Below are 13,267 nucleotides of genomic sequence, written 5' to 3' on the forward strand. Positions count from 1 at the left end.
AAACAGAAAAATGAGATACAGTGGAAACAGTCCTAGGTAAAGAATCAGGAGTTTTGGATTCAAGTCCCACCTCAATGACTAGGTAGCTGACTGACCTTAAAGATAAAAGGTTGTACTCAATGACTTCCAACACCATTTGATTCTGTTTAATTCATAAAGATACAGACACTAGATGATCATGTTTATTCACTTACTTGCCTTCCAATCTGTCTAGCGTTAACAAGTAAGTGCTCTGCATTTTTTTTTTAAAAGATTTTGTTTATTTATTTGACAGAGAGAGATTAAAGTAGGCAGAGAGGCAGGCAGAGAGAGAGAGGAGGAAGCAGGCTCCCCACTGAGCAGAGAGCCCGATGCGGGACTCGATCTCAGGACCCTGAGATCATGACCTGAGCCAAAGGCAGTGGCCTAACCTACTGAGCCACACAGGCACCCAGTGCTCTGCATTTTTGGTCCACTCATCAAAATATATGATTGTTTGGTATTACATATAACATTTGCTTTGTGTATCTCCTTTGTTATTAAAATTATAAACAGCATCAAAATATTTGTTTGCTTATGACTTTTAAATGCATTAAAAACAAGCCTTCCCACTAACATATTTTATTAACACAGAATTCACAAAACACAAATATATGAAAAATGAGCCAGGAACTAGCTGAAGTATTAGAGTACACCTTATACTAAAGTACACTATATACTAAAGAAGGGAGAAAGTAATTCATTCATTTCCAATCTAGTGTAACAGTCCCTGTATATTTTTTTTAAAGTTTATATTCAAATAAATACAAATGCATTTGAATATGCACAAATAACTTCCTGCACATGAATGTACGTATCTAATACTTAGACTTCCCACAATGGCTTACAGTATTAGGTGAAGAGAAATGTAAGCTTTATCTCATATTTTACCTTTTTTCTGGATCCTTTTGAAGGCACAATGAAATCATTTTCCTAAATGATTTTCCATATTTTTTCAGCATTTCTTTGTCTTGAACACCAGTTTCCAAAGAAGGAGGATCATTTTGTAGTGTCAGCATTAAAACCTGGAAAATTTTTCAATACAAAATTTCTGATGCCTCATTAAGTTAAATATTGTGGTCAACATTCTTCAATATAGACAACCTCCCAATATATAAGCAGTTCACTCTAGACCAGTTATTTGGACACAACAAGTAATATCCTACAGATAGTTGGTTTCCCAGGTAAAGTGGCTACAAGGGTTCAACTGTATCAGCACTGAATGCCCTTTAGTAAGAACCCTTTCTTCATGCCCTCCGTCCCCATTCTTATACTGCCAAACTACCTGCAAAAAAAATTAAAATCAGGGATGCCTGAGTGGCACAGTTGGTTAAGGGTCCCACATCAGGCTCCTTGCTCAGCGGGGAGCCTGCTTTTCCCTCTGTTCTGCGTGCTGCTTCCCCTGCTTGTTCTCTCTCTCTCTCTGTCACAAATAAACAAATAAATCTTTAAAAAAAAGTCTTTGTCTTTAAAAAAAAAAACTTTACAAAACAGTTAAAATCACAGCAAATTTAAAAATAAAATACCATCAAGTAATAAATAAATAAAACCATAGCAAAATTAAAAATGTCATCTTGCTGATTCTACCTATTCATGGCTCTGTTGGAACATGACCCCTTGTAATCTGGCCTTCTCTTCCCAGAACTCCTCATCCACTCCTTACTTTTTTTTCTTAATTAACATATAACGTATTACTTGTTTCAGGGGTACAGGTCTGTGAATCATCATCTTACACAATTCACAGCACTCACCACAGCACATACCCTCCCCAATGTCCATCACTCAGCCACTCTATCCCTCCCCCACCCTGTCGCCCCCACCCCAGCAGCCCTCAGTTTGTTTCCTGAGATTGAGTCTCCTATGGTTTGTCTCCCTCCCTGGTCCCATCCTATTTCATTTGCCCTTCCTTCCCCCCATAACCCCCCGGCCCTGCCTCTCAAATTCCTCATATCAGAGAGACCATATGATAACTGTCTTTCTCTGACTGACTTATTTCACTTAGCATAATATCTTCTAATTCTATCCACGGTGTTGCAAATGGCAAGATTTTGGTAGTGTTCCATTATATACATATACCACATTATTTTTTTTTTTTTTAAAGATTTTATTTATTTGTCAGAGAGAGGGGGAGCGAGAAAGCGAGCACAGGCAGGCAGAGGGAGAAGCAGGCTCCCTGCTGAGCAAGAAGCCTGATGTGGGACTCGATCCCAGGACGCTGGGATCATGACCTGAGCCAAAGGCAGCTGCTTAACCAACAGAGCCACCCAGGCGTCCCATACCACATCTTCTTTATCCATTCAACTGTTGATGGACTTTCCATAGGTTCTTTCCATAGTTTGGCTATAATGGACATTGCTGCTATAAACATTCAGGTGCACATGCCCCTTCGGATCACTACATTTGTTATCTTTAGGGTAGTAATGTGATTGCTGGGTTGTAGAGGAGCTCTATTTTCAACTTTTTGAAGAACTTCCACACTGTTTTCCAGAGTGGCTGCACCAGTATGCATTGCCACTGACAGTGTAGGAGGGTTTCCCTTTCTACGCATCTCGCCAACACGTGTCGTTTCCTGACTGGTTAATTTTAGCCATTCTGATTGGTGTGAGGTGGTATCTCACTGTGGTTTTGATTTGTATTTCCCTGATGCCGAGTAATGCTGAGCACTACTTTTTTATGTGTCTGCTGGACATCTGGATGTCTTCTTTGCAGAGATGTCTGTTCATGTTTTCTCCTCAGCCATTCCTGAGAAACCACTGATAATACCTAGTTAACAGAGCAGCAGCCTTTTTCAGTTCTCACTCCTCCTACCTTCTCTGTGGTAACTGACAGTTTTGATTATTCTGTCCATCCTAAATCTCTCCTTCTTTGACTTTCATGGCAACATACTAGTTTGATGCACATAGGTGTTAATAAGGAAGGTCATATTTATATAATGAGATTTGGGGTGATTTCTAAATTGTATGACTTCTTTATAGAAGCATAAGCCACTTTCTTTTTATTTTTTTAATATTTTATTTATTTATTTGACAGAAAAAGAGATCACAAGTAGGCACAGCAGCAAGCAGAGAGAGAGAGGGAAGCAGGCTCCCTGCTGAGCAGACAGCCTGATACGGGGCTCGATCCCAGGACCCTGAGATCACAACCCGGGCTGAAGGCAGCAGCTTAACCCACTGAGCCACCCAGGCGCCTCACATAAGCCACTTTCTAAACACAAAGTTAACACTAAAGAATAAAAGGGGGCTGTAGTCAGAACTAATACTTGCTTTTCAGATTCAATTTGTATTTACTGAAATGGAATTACTAAAAGATGGAGGTATTTCTCATTCTGGGTGAATAGGCTAACATGTGTATGTCTTGCTACAATTACAGGACTCACTGCCTTCGGTGTATAGAAAATAAATCTCATCTCCTCCCCCACCTCCTTTTAAAAAATAAACCATTCCTTTGGCCTTAAAATAGCTTCCCACTTTATAGTTCTAAAAACTCACCATTTTCAAATCCATTTATTTCCTAGGAGTAGGCTCTGAAAAGAAACTGGGACATGGGCTGGGATAGTACTTTGACTATGAACCTCACCTTCATTGGTGGATACTTATGGTAAGGAGCTGCCCCTGTAGCCAGTTCAATTGCTGTGATCCCAAAACTCCAGATGTCAGCTTTGAAGTCATAGCCTCGAACCTGTAAAGAATATAAAGATATACATGATTACTTTTAACACCCTAAAAGCACTTTAATTTAAATTTATTTTTTCTTTAGTAATCTCTACACCCAATGCGAGGCTTGAACCCATGACTGAGATCAAGTGTAGCATGCTCTTCTAACTGAGCCAGCCAAGTACCCCTAAAAGCACTTTTAAAAAGTAACTTCTAATACATATCAAGAACCATTAAACTGTTCATTCGCTTTAAATCAATAAAGTAATCTAGAGTAGGCAAAGGCTAAATATATTTGGTAACAGATGAAAGAAAAAGCAATCAGAATGAACGTTCCTCAACAATGGGGAAATTGTTAAGTATGGAATACTCACTTAAAAGAAATGTTAGTCAACTAAAAACAATGTAAATGAATTCTACATGAAAATACGGAAAACCATGTGTGATAAAGCATTTATGAAGAAAAAAGAATACAAAATTCCTCACAAGTTTTGATACTCATTACAAAAGTGTATAATCTTGGTTTTTTTTTTTAAGGAAAAGGATAGAACTAGAACAAAACTATTAGGCAGTAGTGTTATGTCTTTGGTTCTCCAAATTTTCTATGTTATAGTCTTGTTTAATCTCCTTAATTTTTTTTTTTTAAAGATTTTATTTATTCATTTGATACAGAGATCACAAGTAGGCAGAGAGGCAGGCAGAGAGAGAGAGAGGAGGAAGCAGGCTCCCCGCGGAGCAGAGAACCCGATGCGGGACTCGATCCCAGGACCCTGAGATCATGACCTGAGCCGAAGGCAGCGGCTTAACCCACTGAGCCACCCAGGCGCCCTCTCCTTAATTTTTATAATGAAAAAAGACACAAGGGGTTTGAATATTTTCAGTTGTTGATGTGAACATGTGGCCAAATTTGTCCTTTTGTACTATTATGAGCACATTATAAAATTAAGTATTTTCTTTTTTTAAAATCATTTTATTTATTTGAGAGAGAGAGAGAGCGAGCGCATGAGAAGAGGGAAGGTCAGAAGGAGAAGCAAACTCCCCACCAAGCAGGGAGCCCGATGTGGGACTCAATCCTGAGACTCCAGGACCATGACCCGAGCAGAAGGCAGTCACTTAACCAACTGAGATACCCAGGCACCCCAAATATTTTCATCTTCTATCTTGAGCAACACAGGAGAAGAAATATATGGGGGGTGTATGTGGTTTGGGACCTGAAATTAAAGCTCCATATAATGTGATGCCTTGAAATGTGGCAAAAGAGGGTGGGCCCCTAATAAACTAAGTGCAAGTTCCCCTCCCCAGTCTGCTCCTAAGGATAAGGTCCCTTAGCCCAACAATCCTGCTCAACTGGACCAGGCCAAGTTCCTGCTCAGCCTTGAGTAGCAGGTTTCAGTTTCCCACCAGCCCTCAGAATTATTCAAATGAGCCGATCACCCTCGCAAGGAAACCAAGGGGCACCTCACTCTCTTGTATCAAGTGATACAAGATACAATTGTCTGTTTCCCACAGCAACCGTTTACCTACTCTCTTCCCGAGAGGAGCCCCAAGTGTCATGTTGCGTCCTCCTCCCTGCAGCTCTGTGTGTACGTGACAAATGAACTGCTGTCAGTCTTACCAGTCCAGTGTGAGGTGTCCAGCATCTGCATAACCCTAGAGTAGGAATGCTTCCCTCACCAACAGGGTGAACACAAGCACTGTAAGAGTTATAAGTGAATTCGGTTCTACATACCGACTTTGATATACTTAAAAGATACCCATGTAAAACACCTAGAGGAAGTTTGAAACATCCATCTAGGGGTTTAGGAAATAAGACTAGCATGACTATACTTTGGAAAATATAATAGATGGGGCGCCGGGCTGGCTCAGTTGGTGGAGTGTTATGATTCTTGATGTCAGGGTTGTGGATTAGAGCCACAACCCAGCAAAGATTACTTAAAATAGATGTAGAGAATACTTAAAAATAAAATGTAGAGATTACTTAAAATGTAGAGATTACTTAAAAATAAATGTAGATTTATTTTTGTAGAGGTTATTTAAAAATAAAATCTTGAGGGGGTGCCTGGGGGCTCAGTGAGTTAAGCAACCCAGTCTTGATTTCAGCTCAGGTCATGATCTCAGAGTCATGAGATGGAGCCCTGCATTTGGCTCTGCATTCTGTGAAGAGTGCTTCTCCCTCTCCCTCCTCTTCTACCCCCTGCCTTGGCTCACGTTCTATCTCAAATAAATACAATCTTAAAAAAATTTAATTTTGTTTAAGCACTCCTAAAGCTGCTCTTCAGGAGCAATCTGGCTGGCTCAGTCCGTATAGCACACAACTCTCAAATCTCAGGGTTGTTGAGTTCAAGCCCCACACTGGGTGTGTAGACTACCTAAGGTAAAATAAATAGATAAATAAATAAAACTTTCAAAAAAACATAAAAAACTTCAAAGAAAATAGAATAGATGGGAAGCAGAGATGAGGCTAATTAGTGAGAGAAGAATTCAAGAACAGTCCTGGGAAGTAGAAGGAAGGCAGAAAAGAAGTCAGAGACACAGCCTGGCAGGACAGGTAGGGAAGAATGCTGAAGATGTAAATAAAGGTGGAAATTATCAACTGCTGAGATGTAAATAGAAAAGCTGAAGATGTAAATAAAGGTGGAAATGATCAACTGTTTCAAATGACAAGAGAACAAGTAAGGCAAGGAATAAGAAATGAGCCCTGATTTCAGAATTAGCAGAGTTTCCATAAAATGACTACAAGAGCAACATCTGACTGTAGTTGTTTGAAAGCAAATGGGAAATGGGGCTGTGGACGAAACTAGTCCTTCAAGAACCACAGCAGTGAAACTACGTGTACAAAGATTAGGTCGTTTAATTTGTAACACAGAAACTTTTACTAAACCAATCTTCATTATATTATTCCTTAGGTTGTATTTGTTACAAATCCTGAGTTTCATGTATCATTTGTAAAGATCTAGAGTTCTGTTTCCAAGGGTGGGACGCAAATCCTAACTGAGGAACAGAAACATGTATTTCCCGAAGCTAACCCAGCATACATATCCCCACTTTTTCAAAGACCCCATTAAGCCATTTGGCTTATATGAAAGACCTATAGTAGTTCCTGTTTACACTATGGAAAGAAATCGGGAAAGGGTTTTCCCTTTTACAAAAAAAGTGAAAATGACGTTCAGTGCTTGCCATGACGGAGGCAGCCCCCGGGCTGAGCAACGAGCCTAGTGTAGCTCAGCTCCTTCCTGGGGAACCACATTCAGGTCAATCCACCAGAGCTTTGAATTACGTGAGTATCTGTTTTAACTCAATTTATTTTGTGTATCCAATAGCAAGATGTGTTCTATGGTATCGGAAAGGCCGAAGAGGTTATTTTTTTGTGTCTGGAAATGCTAAAAAATTTTTACAAATAAATTAGTGGTCACTGTTTCTTTCCTTTGTGCCATTTCAGCTTACAAAGGGTTTCACAGAACAAACTACTTTCCATTAGTGGGGAATACCTGCACAACTGTACACCAAACAAAAGCAAATGTTGCTGTTATTTTTTTCATTCTGTACAAAACCATAAACCATTTTAAAAAAATGAAAGACAAAGTACCTGTTCCATAACTTCAGGCGCCATCCAGCAAGGAGTTCCAACAAAGGTCTTTCTCACTTTATTTCGGGTAATATCACCACCAGTTGCTAAAAAAGCACTAACTCCAAAGTCTGAAATAGATAAAAGAGCAAGGTATTAGAAGTATATCAACGCAGGCGGACAGGAAAATAATATAGTCTACATACAAACAACATGACACTTTCTCTTCTTTCCACTGAAATTCTTGACTAACGACATAGCTTACCAGGTCCCTCACTCCGCTCTCCACCCTCACACATGATCATCTCAACAGATTTTCCTCCTTGCTCCAGTCCATTCAATTAACATCCCCTGGACTAAAAATCTGTACCTACTACACAATAATTCTTAATTCTCCTTCTCCCCAGCCAGCGGCAACCATCATTCTAACTTTCTTTCTCTATGATTTTGAATACTCTAAGGACTTCATACAGGTAAAATCATATAGTATTTGTCTTTTGTAGCTGGATTATTTTACTTAGCATAATGTCCTTGACATTTATCCATTTTGCAGCATATTACAGAATTTCCTTCCTTTATAGGCTGATGTAATATGTATATACCATATTTTGTGTATTCTTTCATGTGTTAATGGGCCCTTAGGTTGCTTCCCCATTTTAGCCATGGAGAATATGCTGTTGTGAAAAGGAGTGTCCCAATAATTATCTGAGCCCCTCCTCTCAGTTCTTCGGGATTCTATATCCAGAAGTGGAACTGCTGGACTACATAGTAATTTTGCTTTTCATTCTTTGAGGAACTGCCATACTATTTTCCAGAGCAGCTGTACCATTTTATGTTGCTACTAACAGTGAACCAAGATTCCAGTTTCTCTATATCCTCTATTTTCTAATTTTGGGGGATTTTTTGAATAGTAGCCATCCTGATAGATCCAAGGTTGGATCTCACTATAGGTCTGATTTGCATTTCCCTAATGATTAGTGATGTTGAACATATTTTTAACATGCTTATTAGCAATCTGCATGTCCTCCCTGGAGAAATGTCTACTTAAGCCCATATTCTAAAAAATTCAATTTATTTAAACTAAAACCCAAACCAGTTCATTCATTTTTCCTGTCCCCCACCCCTGACTCTGGTAACCACCAATCTGTTCTCTGTTATCTATGTGAGCTTAGTGTTGAATAGATACATTAGATTTCATATGTGAGAGATTATATTGTATTGTCTTAAGATCTCTTGTCTTATTATACATAGTACAAAGCCCTCAAGGTCTATCCATGTTGTCACAAATGGAAAGATTTCATTATTTTTTATGACTGAATGATACTCCACTGTATGTATACACCACAATTTGTCTATCCATTCTGAGACCTGTATCAATGAGCTTACTATCTACATTTCCTTCTAGGAGCTTTAAGGTTTCAGGTCTTATATTCAAGATTTGAACCTACTTTGAGTTAATTTTTATTTATAGTGTAACAGAGTGATCCAATCCAGCTTCACTCTTTTGCATGTGGCTATCCAATATTCCCAATACCACTTATTGAAGATACTGTCCTTTCCCCATTGTATATTCTTCATTATTATAAATAATCATGAAATTAACTCACATATTTCTTTTTGAGTTAGTGTTTTCATTTTCCTCAGATAAATACCCAGAAGTGGAATTACTAGGTCATACAACAGCTCTATTTTTAACTTTCTAAGGAAACTCCATACTGTTTTCCACTAGCTGCACCAATTTATATTCCCACCAACAGTGCGCAAGGGTTCTGGTTTTTCCACATCCTTCCCAATGCTTGTTGCTTCCAGTCTTTTTGATAATAACCATTCTAACAGGTGTGAAACAGTATCTTGTATATGAGGCTCTGATTTGCATTTCCCTAAGAATTAATGACGTATAGCATCTTTTCAGTTTATCTGTTGGCAATCTGAATGTCTTCTTTGGAAAAATGTCTCTTCAGATCTTCTGCCCATTTCTTAATCAGGTAGTTCAGTCTTTGATAATGAGTTGTACAAGTTCTTTATGTATTTTGGATATTAGTCCCTTACCAGATGTATGATTTGCAAATATTTTCTTCCATTCAGTAGGATGCCTTTTCATTTTGTTGATATCCTTTGCTGTGCACGTTTTTATTTTGATATTCCCATTTGTTCATTTTTGCCTTAGCTGCTTTTGGTGTCAGATTCAAAAAAACATCACCAAGACCTATATCAAGGAGACTGCTATCCATGTGTTCTAGGTGTTTCATGGCGTCATGTCTTTTTTTTTTTTTAATTTAAGATATTTATCTATTTATTTATTTAAGAGAGAGAGTTTATGTAACCAAAAGAAAGCATAAGCAGGGGGAGGGGACAGAGGAAAAAGCAGGCCCCTTCCTGAGTAGGGGCCCGATGAGGAACTCGATCCCCGAGTCCTGAGATCATGACCTGAGCTGAAGGCAGATGGTGAACTGACTGAACCATCCAGGTGTCCCTATAGTTTCATGTCTTACATTCAAATCCTTAATTTAATTTTTGCACATCATATAAAATGGTGCTGTACCTTCATTCTTTTACATGTGGCTGTTTAATTTTCCCAACACCATTTATGAAGACTGTATACCCACTGCATACTCTTGACTCCTCTAGGATATATTAATTACCCATGTGTGGGTTTATTTCTGGGCTTTCTATTCTGTATCATGGATCTCTGTGTCCACTTTTATGCCAGTATCACACTGTTTAATTATTACAATATACTGAACTACATACTTTGAAATCAGGGAGCATGATGCCTCTTCCAGCTTTGTTCTTAGTCACCACTGCTGTGGCTATATGAGGTTTTTCATGGTTCCACACAAATTTTAGGATTATTTGTTTTATTTCTCTGAAAAAATGATTCATTATAATTTTGTTACAAATTATACTGAATCGGGACACCTGGGTGGTTCCATTGGTTAGGCGGCTGCCTTTGGCTCAGATTCATAATGCTAAGATCTGAGATCGAGTCCCCCATCAGGCTCCTTGCTCTGCGGGAAGCCTGCTTCTCTCTTTCCCTCTGCCTGCCACTTTGCCTGCTCGTACGCGCACGCATTCTCTTTTTCTGTTAAATAAATAAATTAAGTCTTTAAAGAAAAAAAAAAAGGAAATTATACTAAATCTGTGTATTGTTTCAGGTAGTATAGACATTTTAATAATATAAACTCTTCCAATTCATAAGCACAGAATATCTATTAATGTCTCCAACATCTTTCTTTAATGTCTTGTAGTTCTCTATGTACTGGTCTTTTATCTCTTTGGTTAAATTTATTACTAGGTATTTTTATTTTTTTGATGCAACTACAAATAGGATTATTTTCTTAATTTCTGATAGTTATTAATGTACAGAAATGCAACAGATTTCCATGTACTGATTTTGTATCCTGCAACTTGATCATTCTAACAGTTTTCTGATGGGAGTCTTTAGGATTTTCTATATTTAATATCATGTCACCTCTGCACAGTGATAGTTTTACTTCTTGTTTTCTAATTTGGATGCCTCTGATCTCTCTTTCTTGCCTAACTGCTCTGCTAGTACTATACCGAATAAAAGTGGCTAAAGTGCGCATCTTTGTTTTGGTTCATCATCTTACAGGAAAGCCTTTCAGCTTTCTACCAGTAAGTATATTGTTAGCTGTGGGCTTTAATATACATGGCCTTTGCTGTAAGGTATGCTCCCTCTATACCAGCTTTACAGAGAATTAGAAATGGCTATTGAATGTTGTTAAATACTTTTACCACATCTGCTGAGATGATATAATTTGTATCCTTCACTTTGTTTATGTGGTATATCCCCTTGACTAATCTATGTAAGTTAAACAATCCTTGCATCCCTGGAATAAGACCACTACTACATCAAGGTGTATGGTCCATTTAATGTACCGCTGAACTGAGTTTACTATAGCTTTGTTGAAGATTTTTGCATCTATGTCCGTCAGAATATTAGCCTATAATTTTCTTTTCTTTTGGCATTCTTGTCTGCTTTTGGTATCACGGTAAGGCTGGCCTCATAAAATATGTTTAGAAGAGTTCTCATCTCTCACTATTTTTTAAAAGAGTTTGAGAAGGATTGGTATTTTTCCTTCAATGGTTGGTTCACCAGTGAAGCTGTCTGATACTGGACTTTCATTTGTTGGGAGGTTTTTGATTACTGATTCAATCTCTTTACTAGTAATTGGTTTGTTCAGATTTTTTATTTCATCATGATTCAGTCTTGGTAGGTTGTATGTTTTCAGAAATTTATCCATTTCTTCTAAATTGCTCAATTTGTTAACATATGATTGCTCACAGTAGTCTCTTAGGATCCTTTCTATACTATCAGTTTAACTTCTATTTTTTCATTTCTCATTTTATTTACTTGAGTATTCTTTTTCTTGGTGAATCGAAGCTAAAGGTTTGCAAATTTTGCTTTCCTCTCAAAGAACTAGTTCTAGTTTCAGTGACCTCTTCTATTGTCATTACAGTCTCTATTTCATTTACTTCTGTTCTAATCTTTATTTCCTTCCTTCTGCTAACTGGGTTTTATTTGTTCTTCTTTTTCTAGTTCCTTGAGGTATGAAGTTGTTCGGGATTTTATTTCTTGGAGTAGGCATTTATCACTATGAACTTCCCTTTTAGAATTGCTTTTGTTGGGGTGCCTGGGTGGCTCAGTTGGTTAAGCGCCTGCCTTCAGTTCAGGTCATGATTCCAGGGTCCTGAGATCAAGCCCCAGGTCAGGCTCCCTGCTTCTCCCTCTTCCCACTGGCTTATGCTCTCTCACTCTCTCAATCAATAGATAAAATCTTTTAAAAAAAGAAAAGAAAGAAAGAAAAAGAACTGCTTTTATTTTCAGAACCAAGTGACTGGTGATTGAGGTGGGGAAGAACTGCTTTCACTGCATCCAACAAATGTGGTATGTTACCCTTCCACTTCATTTGTCATAAGGTATTTTCTAGTTTCTTCAATGATCCATTGGTTGTTCAGAAGCATGTTGTTTAATTCCCACATATTTGTAAATTTTCCCACTTTCTTCACATAAATTTCTAGCTTCTAAAAGGCATGTCTGGAAAAAATGCTTGCTCTGATTCCAGGCCTCTTAAGTTTATTAAGACTTATTCTGTCATCTAACATACGATTTGTTTTGAAACTGTTCCATGTGTACTTGTGAAGAATGTGTATTTGCTGCTTTAGGAAGGAATGTTTTGTAAATGTATATTAAGTCTATCTCTGGTCTAATGCATCATTTAAGGCTGATGTTTCCTTCTTGATTTTCTGTTTGGATGACCTATCCACTGATTAAAGTGGAGGTATTAAAGCCCCCTCCCCTACTCTTATTACTGTACTACTGGCTATTTCTCTCTTCAGGTCTATTAATAGGTACTTTATAAAATTAGATGCTTCCAATGTTGGGTGCATAAATATTCACAGGTGTTTTGTTCTTTTTTCAGATTGACTCCATTATCCTTTTGTAATGCCCTACTTTATCTCTTATTCTGATCTTGTTCTGAAGTCCACTTTGATGTATCTACTTCACTTGCAATTTTTGTCACTTGAGTCTTCTCTCCTTCTTTCCTTGTCCATCAAGCTAAACGTTTGTCAATTTTGGTGATCTTTCCAAAGAATCACTTTTCTACTGCTTTTCTATTCTCTATTTCCTTTATCTCTTCTCTAAATTTTATTATTTTCTTCCTTCTGCTAGAGTTAGGTTTAGTTTCTTCCTTTTCTAATTCCTTAAGGTGTAAAGTAAGATTGTTGGTTTGCTATCTTATTTTTTAAATAAAGTGTCTTTAGCTATAAACTTGCCCGTTAGCAATACATTTGCTATGTCCCATTAGTTCTGATATATTGATTTTGTTTTCATTCATCTCTAGGTAAAAACTTGCCCCTTAGCAATACTTTAGCTATGTCCCATAAGTTCTGATATATTGGTTTTGTTTTCATTCATCTCTAGGTATTTTTAAATTTTCCTTGTGAAGCTTTCCTTTTTTCATTGGTTGTTTGAGCATGTGTTTAGTTTCTGTGAATTTGTGAAATT

General features: G+C 37.8%; 1 protein-coding gene across 3 annotated transcripts in view; it reads right to left on the minus strand.

Moving 5' to 3' along the window:
• The window catches only part of OXSR1 (oxidative stress responsive kinase 1), a 100,644-nt gene that overhangs the window by 26,556 nt on the left and 60,821 nt on the right, over positions 1-13,267 (minus strand). For all 3 annotated transcript variants that reach the window (XM_032353105.1, XM_032353259.1, XM_032353195.1), the window contains 3 exons: positions 7,258-7,367; positions 3,595-3,696; positions 910-1,043 (listed from right to left, as the gene is read on the minus strand). In XM_032353105.1, coding sequence (XP_032208996.1) covers positions 910-1,043; positions 3,595-3,696; positions 7,258-7,367 — 346 coding nt within the window. The remainder of the gene's footprint in view (positions 1-909; positions 1,044-3,594; positions 3,697-7,257; positions 7,368-13,267) is intronic.

This window comes from Mustela erminea, chromosome 1, assembly GCF_009829155.1.
Source record: "Mustela erminea isolate mMusErm1 chromosome 1, mMusErm1.Pri, whole genome shotgun sequence".
Taxonomy (NCBI): Eukaryota; Metazoa; Chordata; class Mammalia; order Carnivora; family Mustelidae; genus Mustela; species Mustela erminea.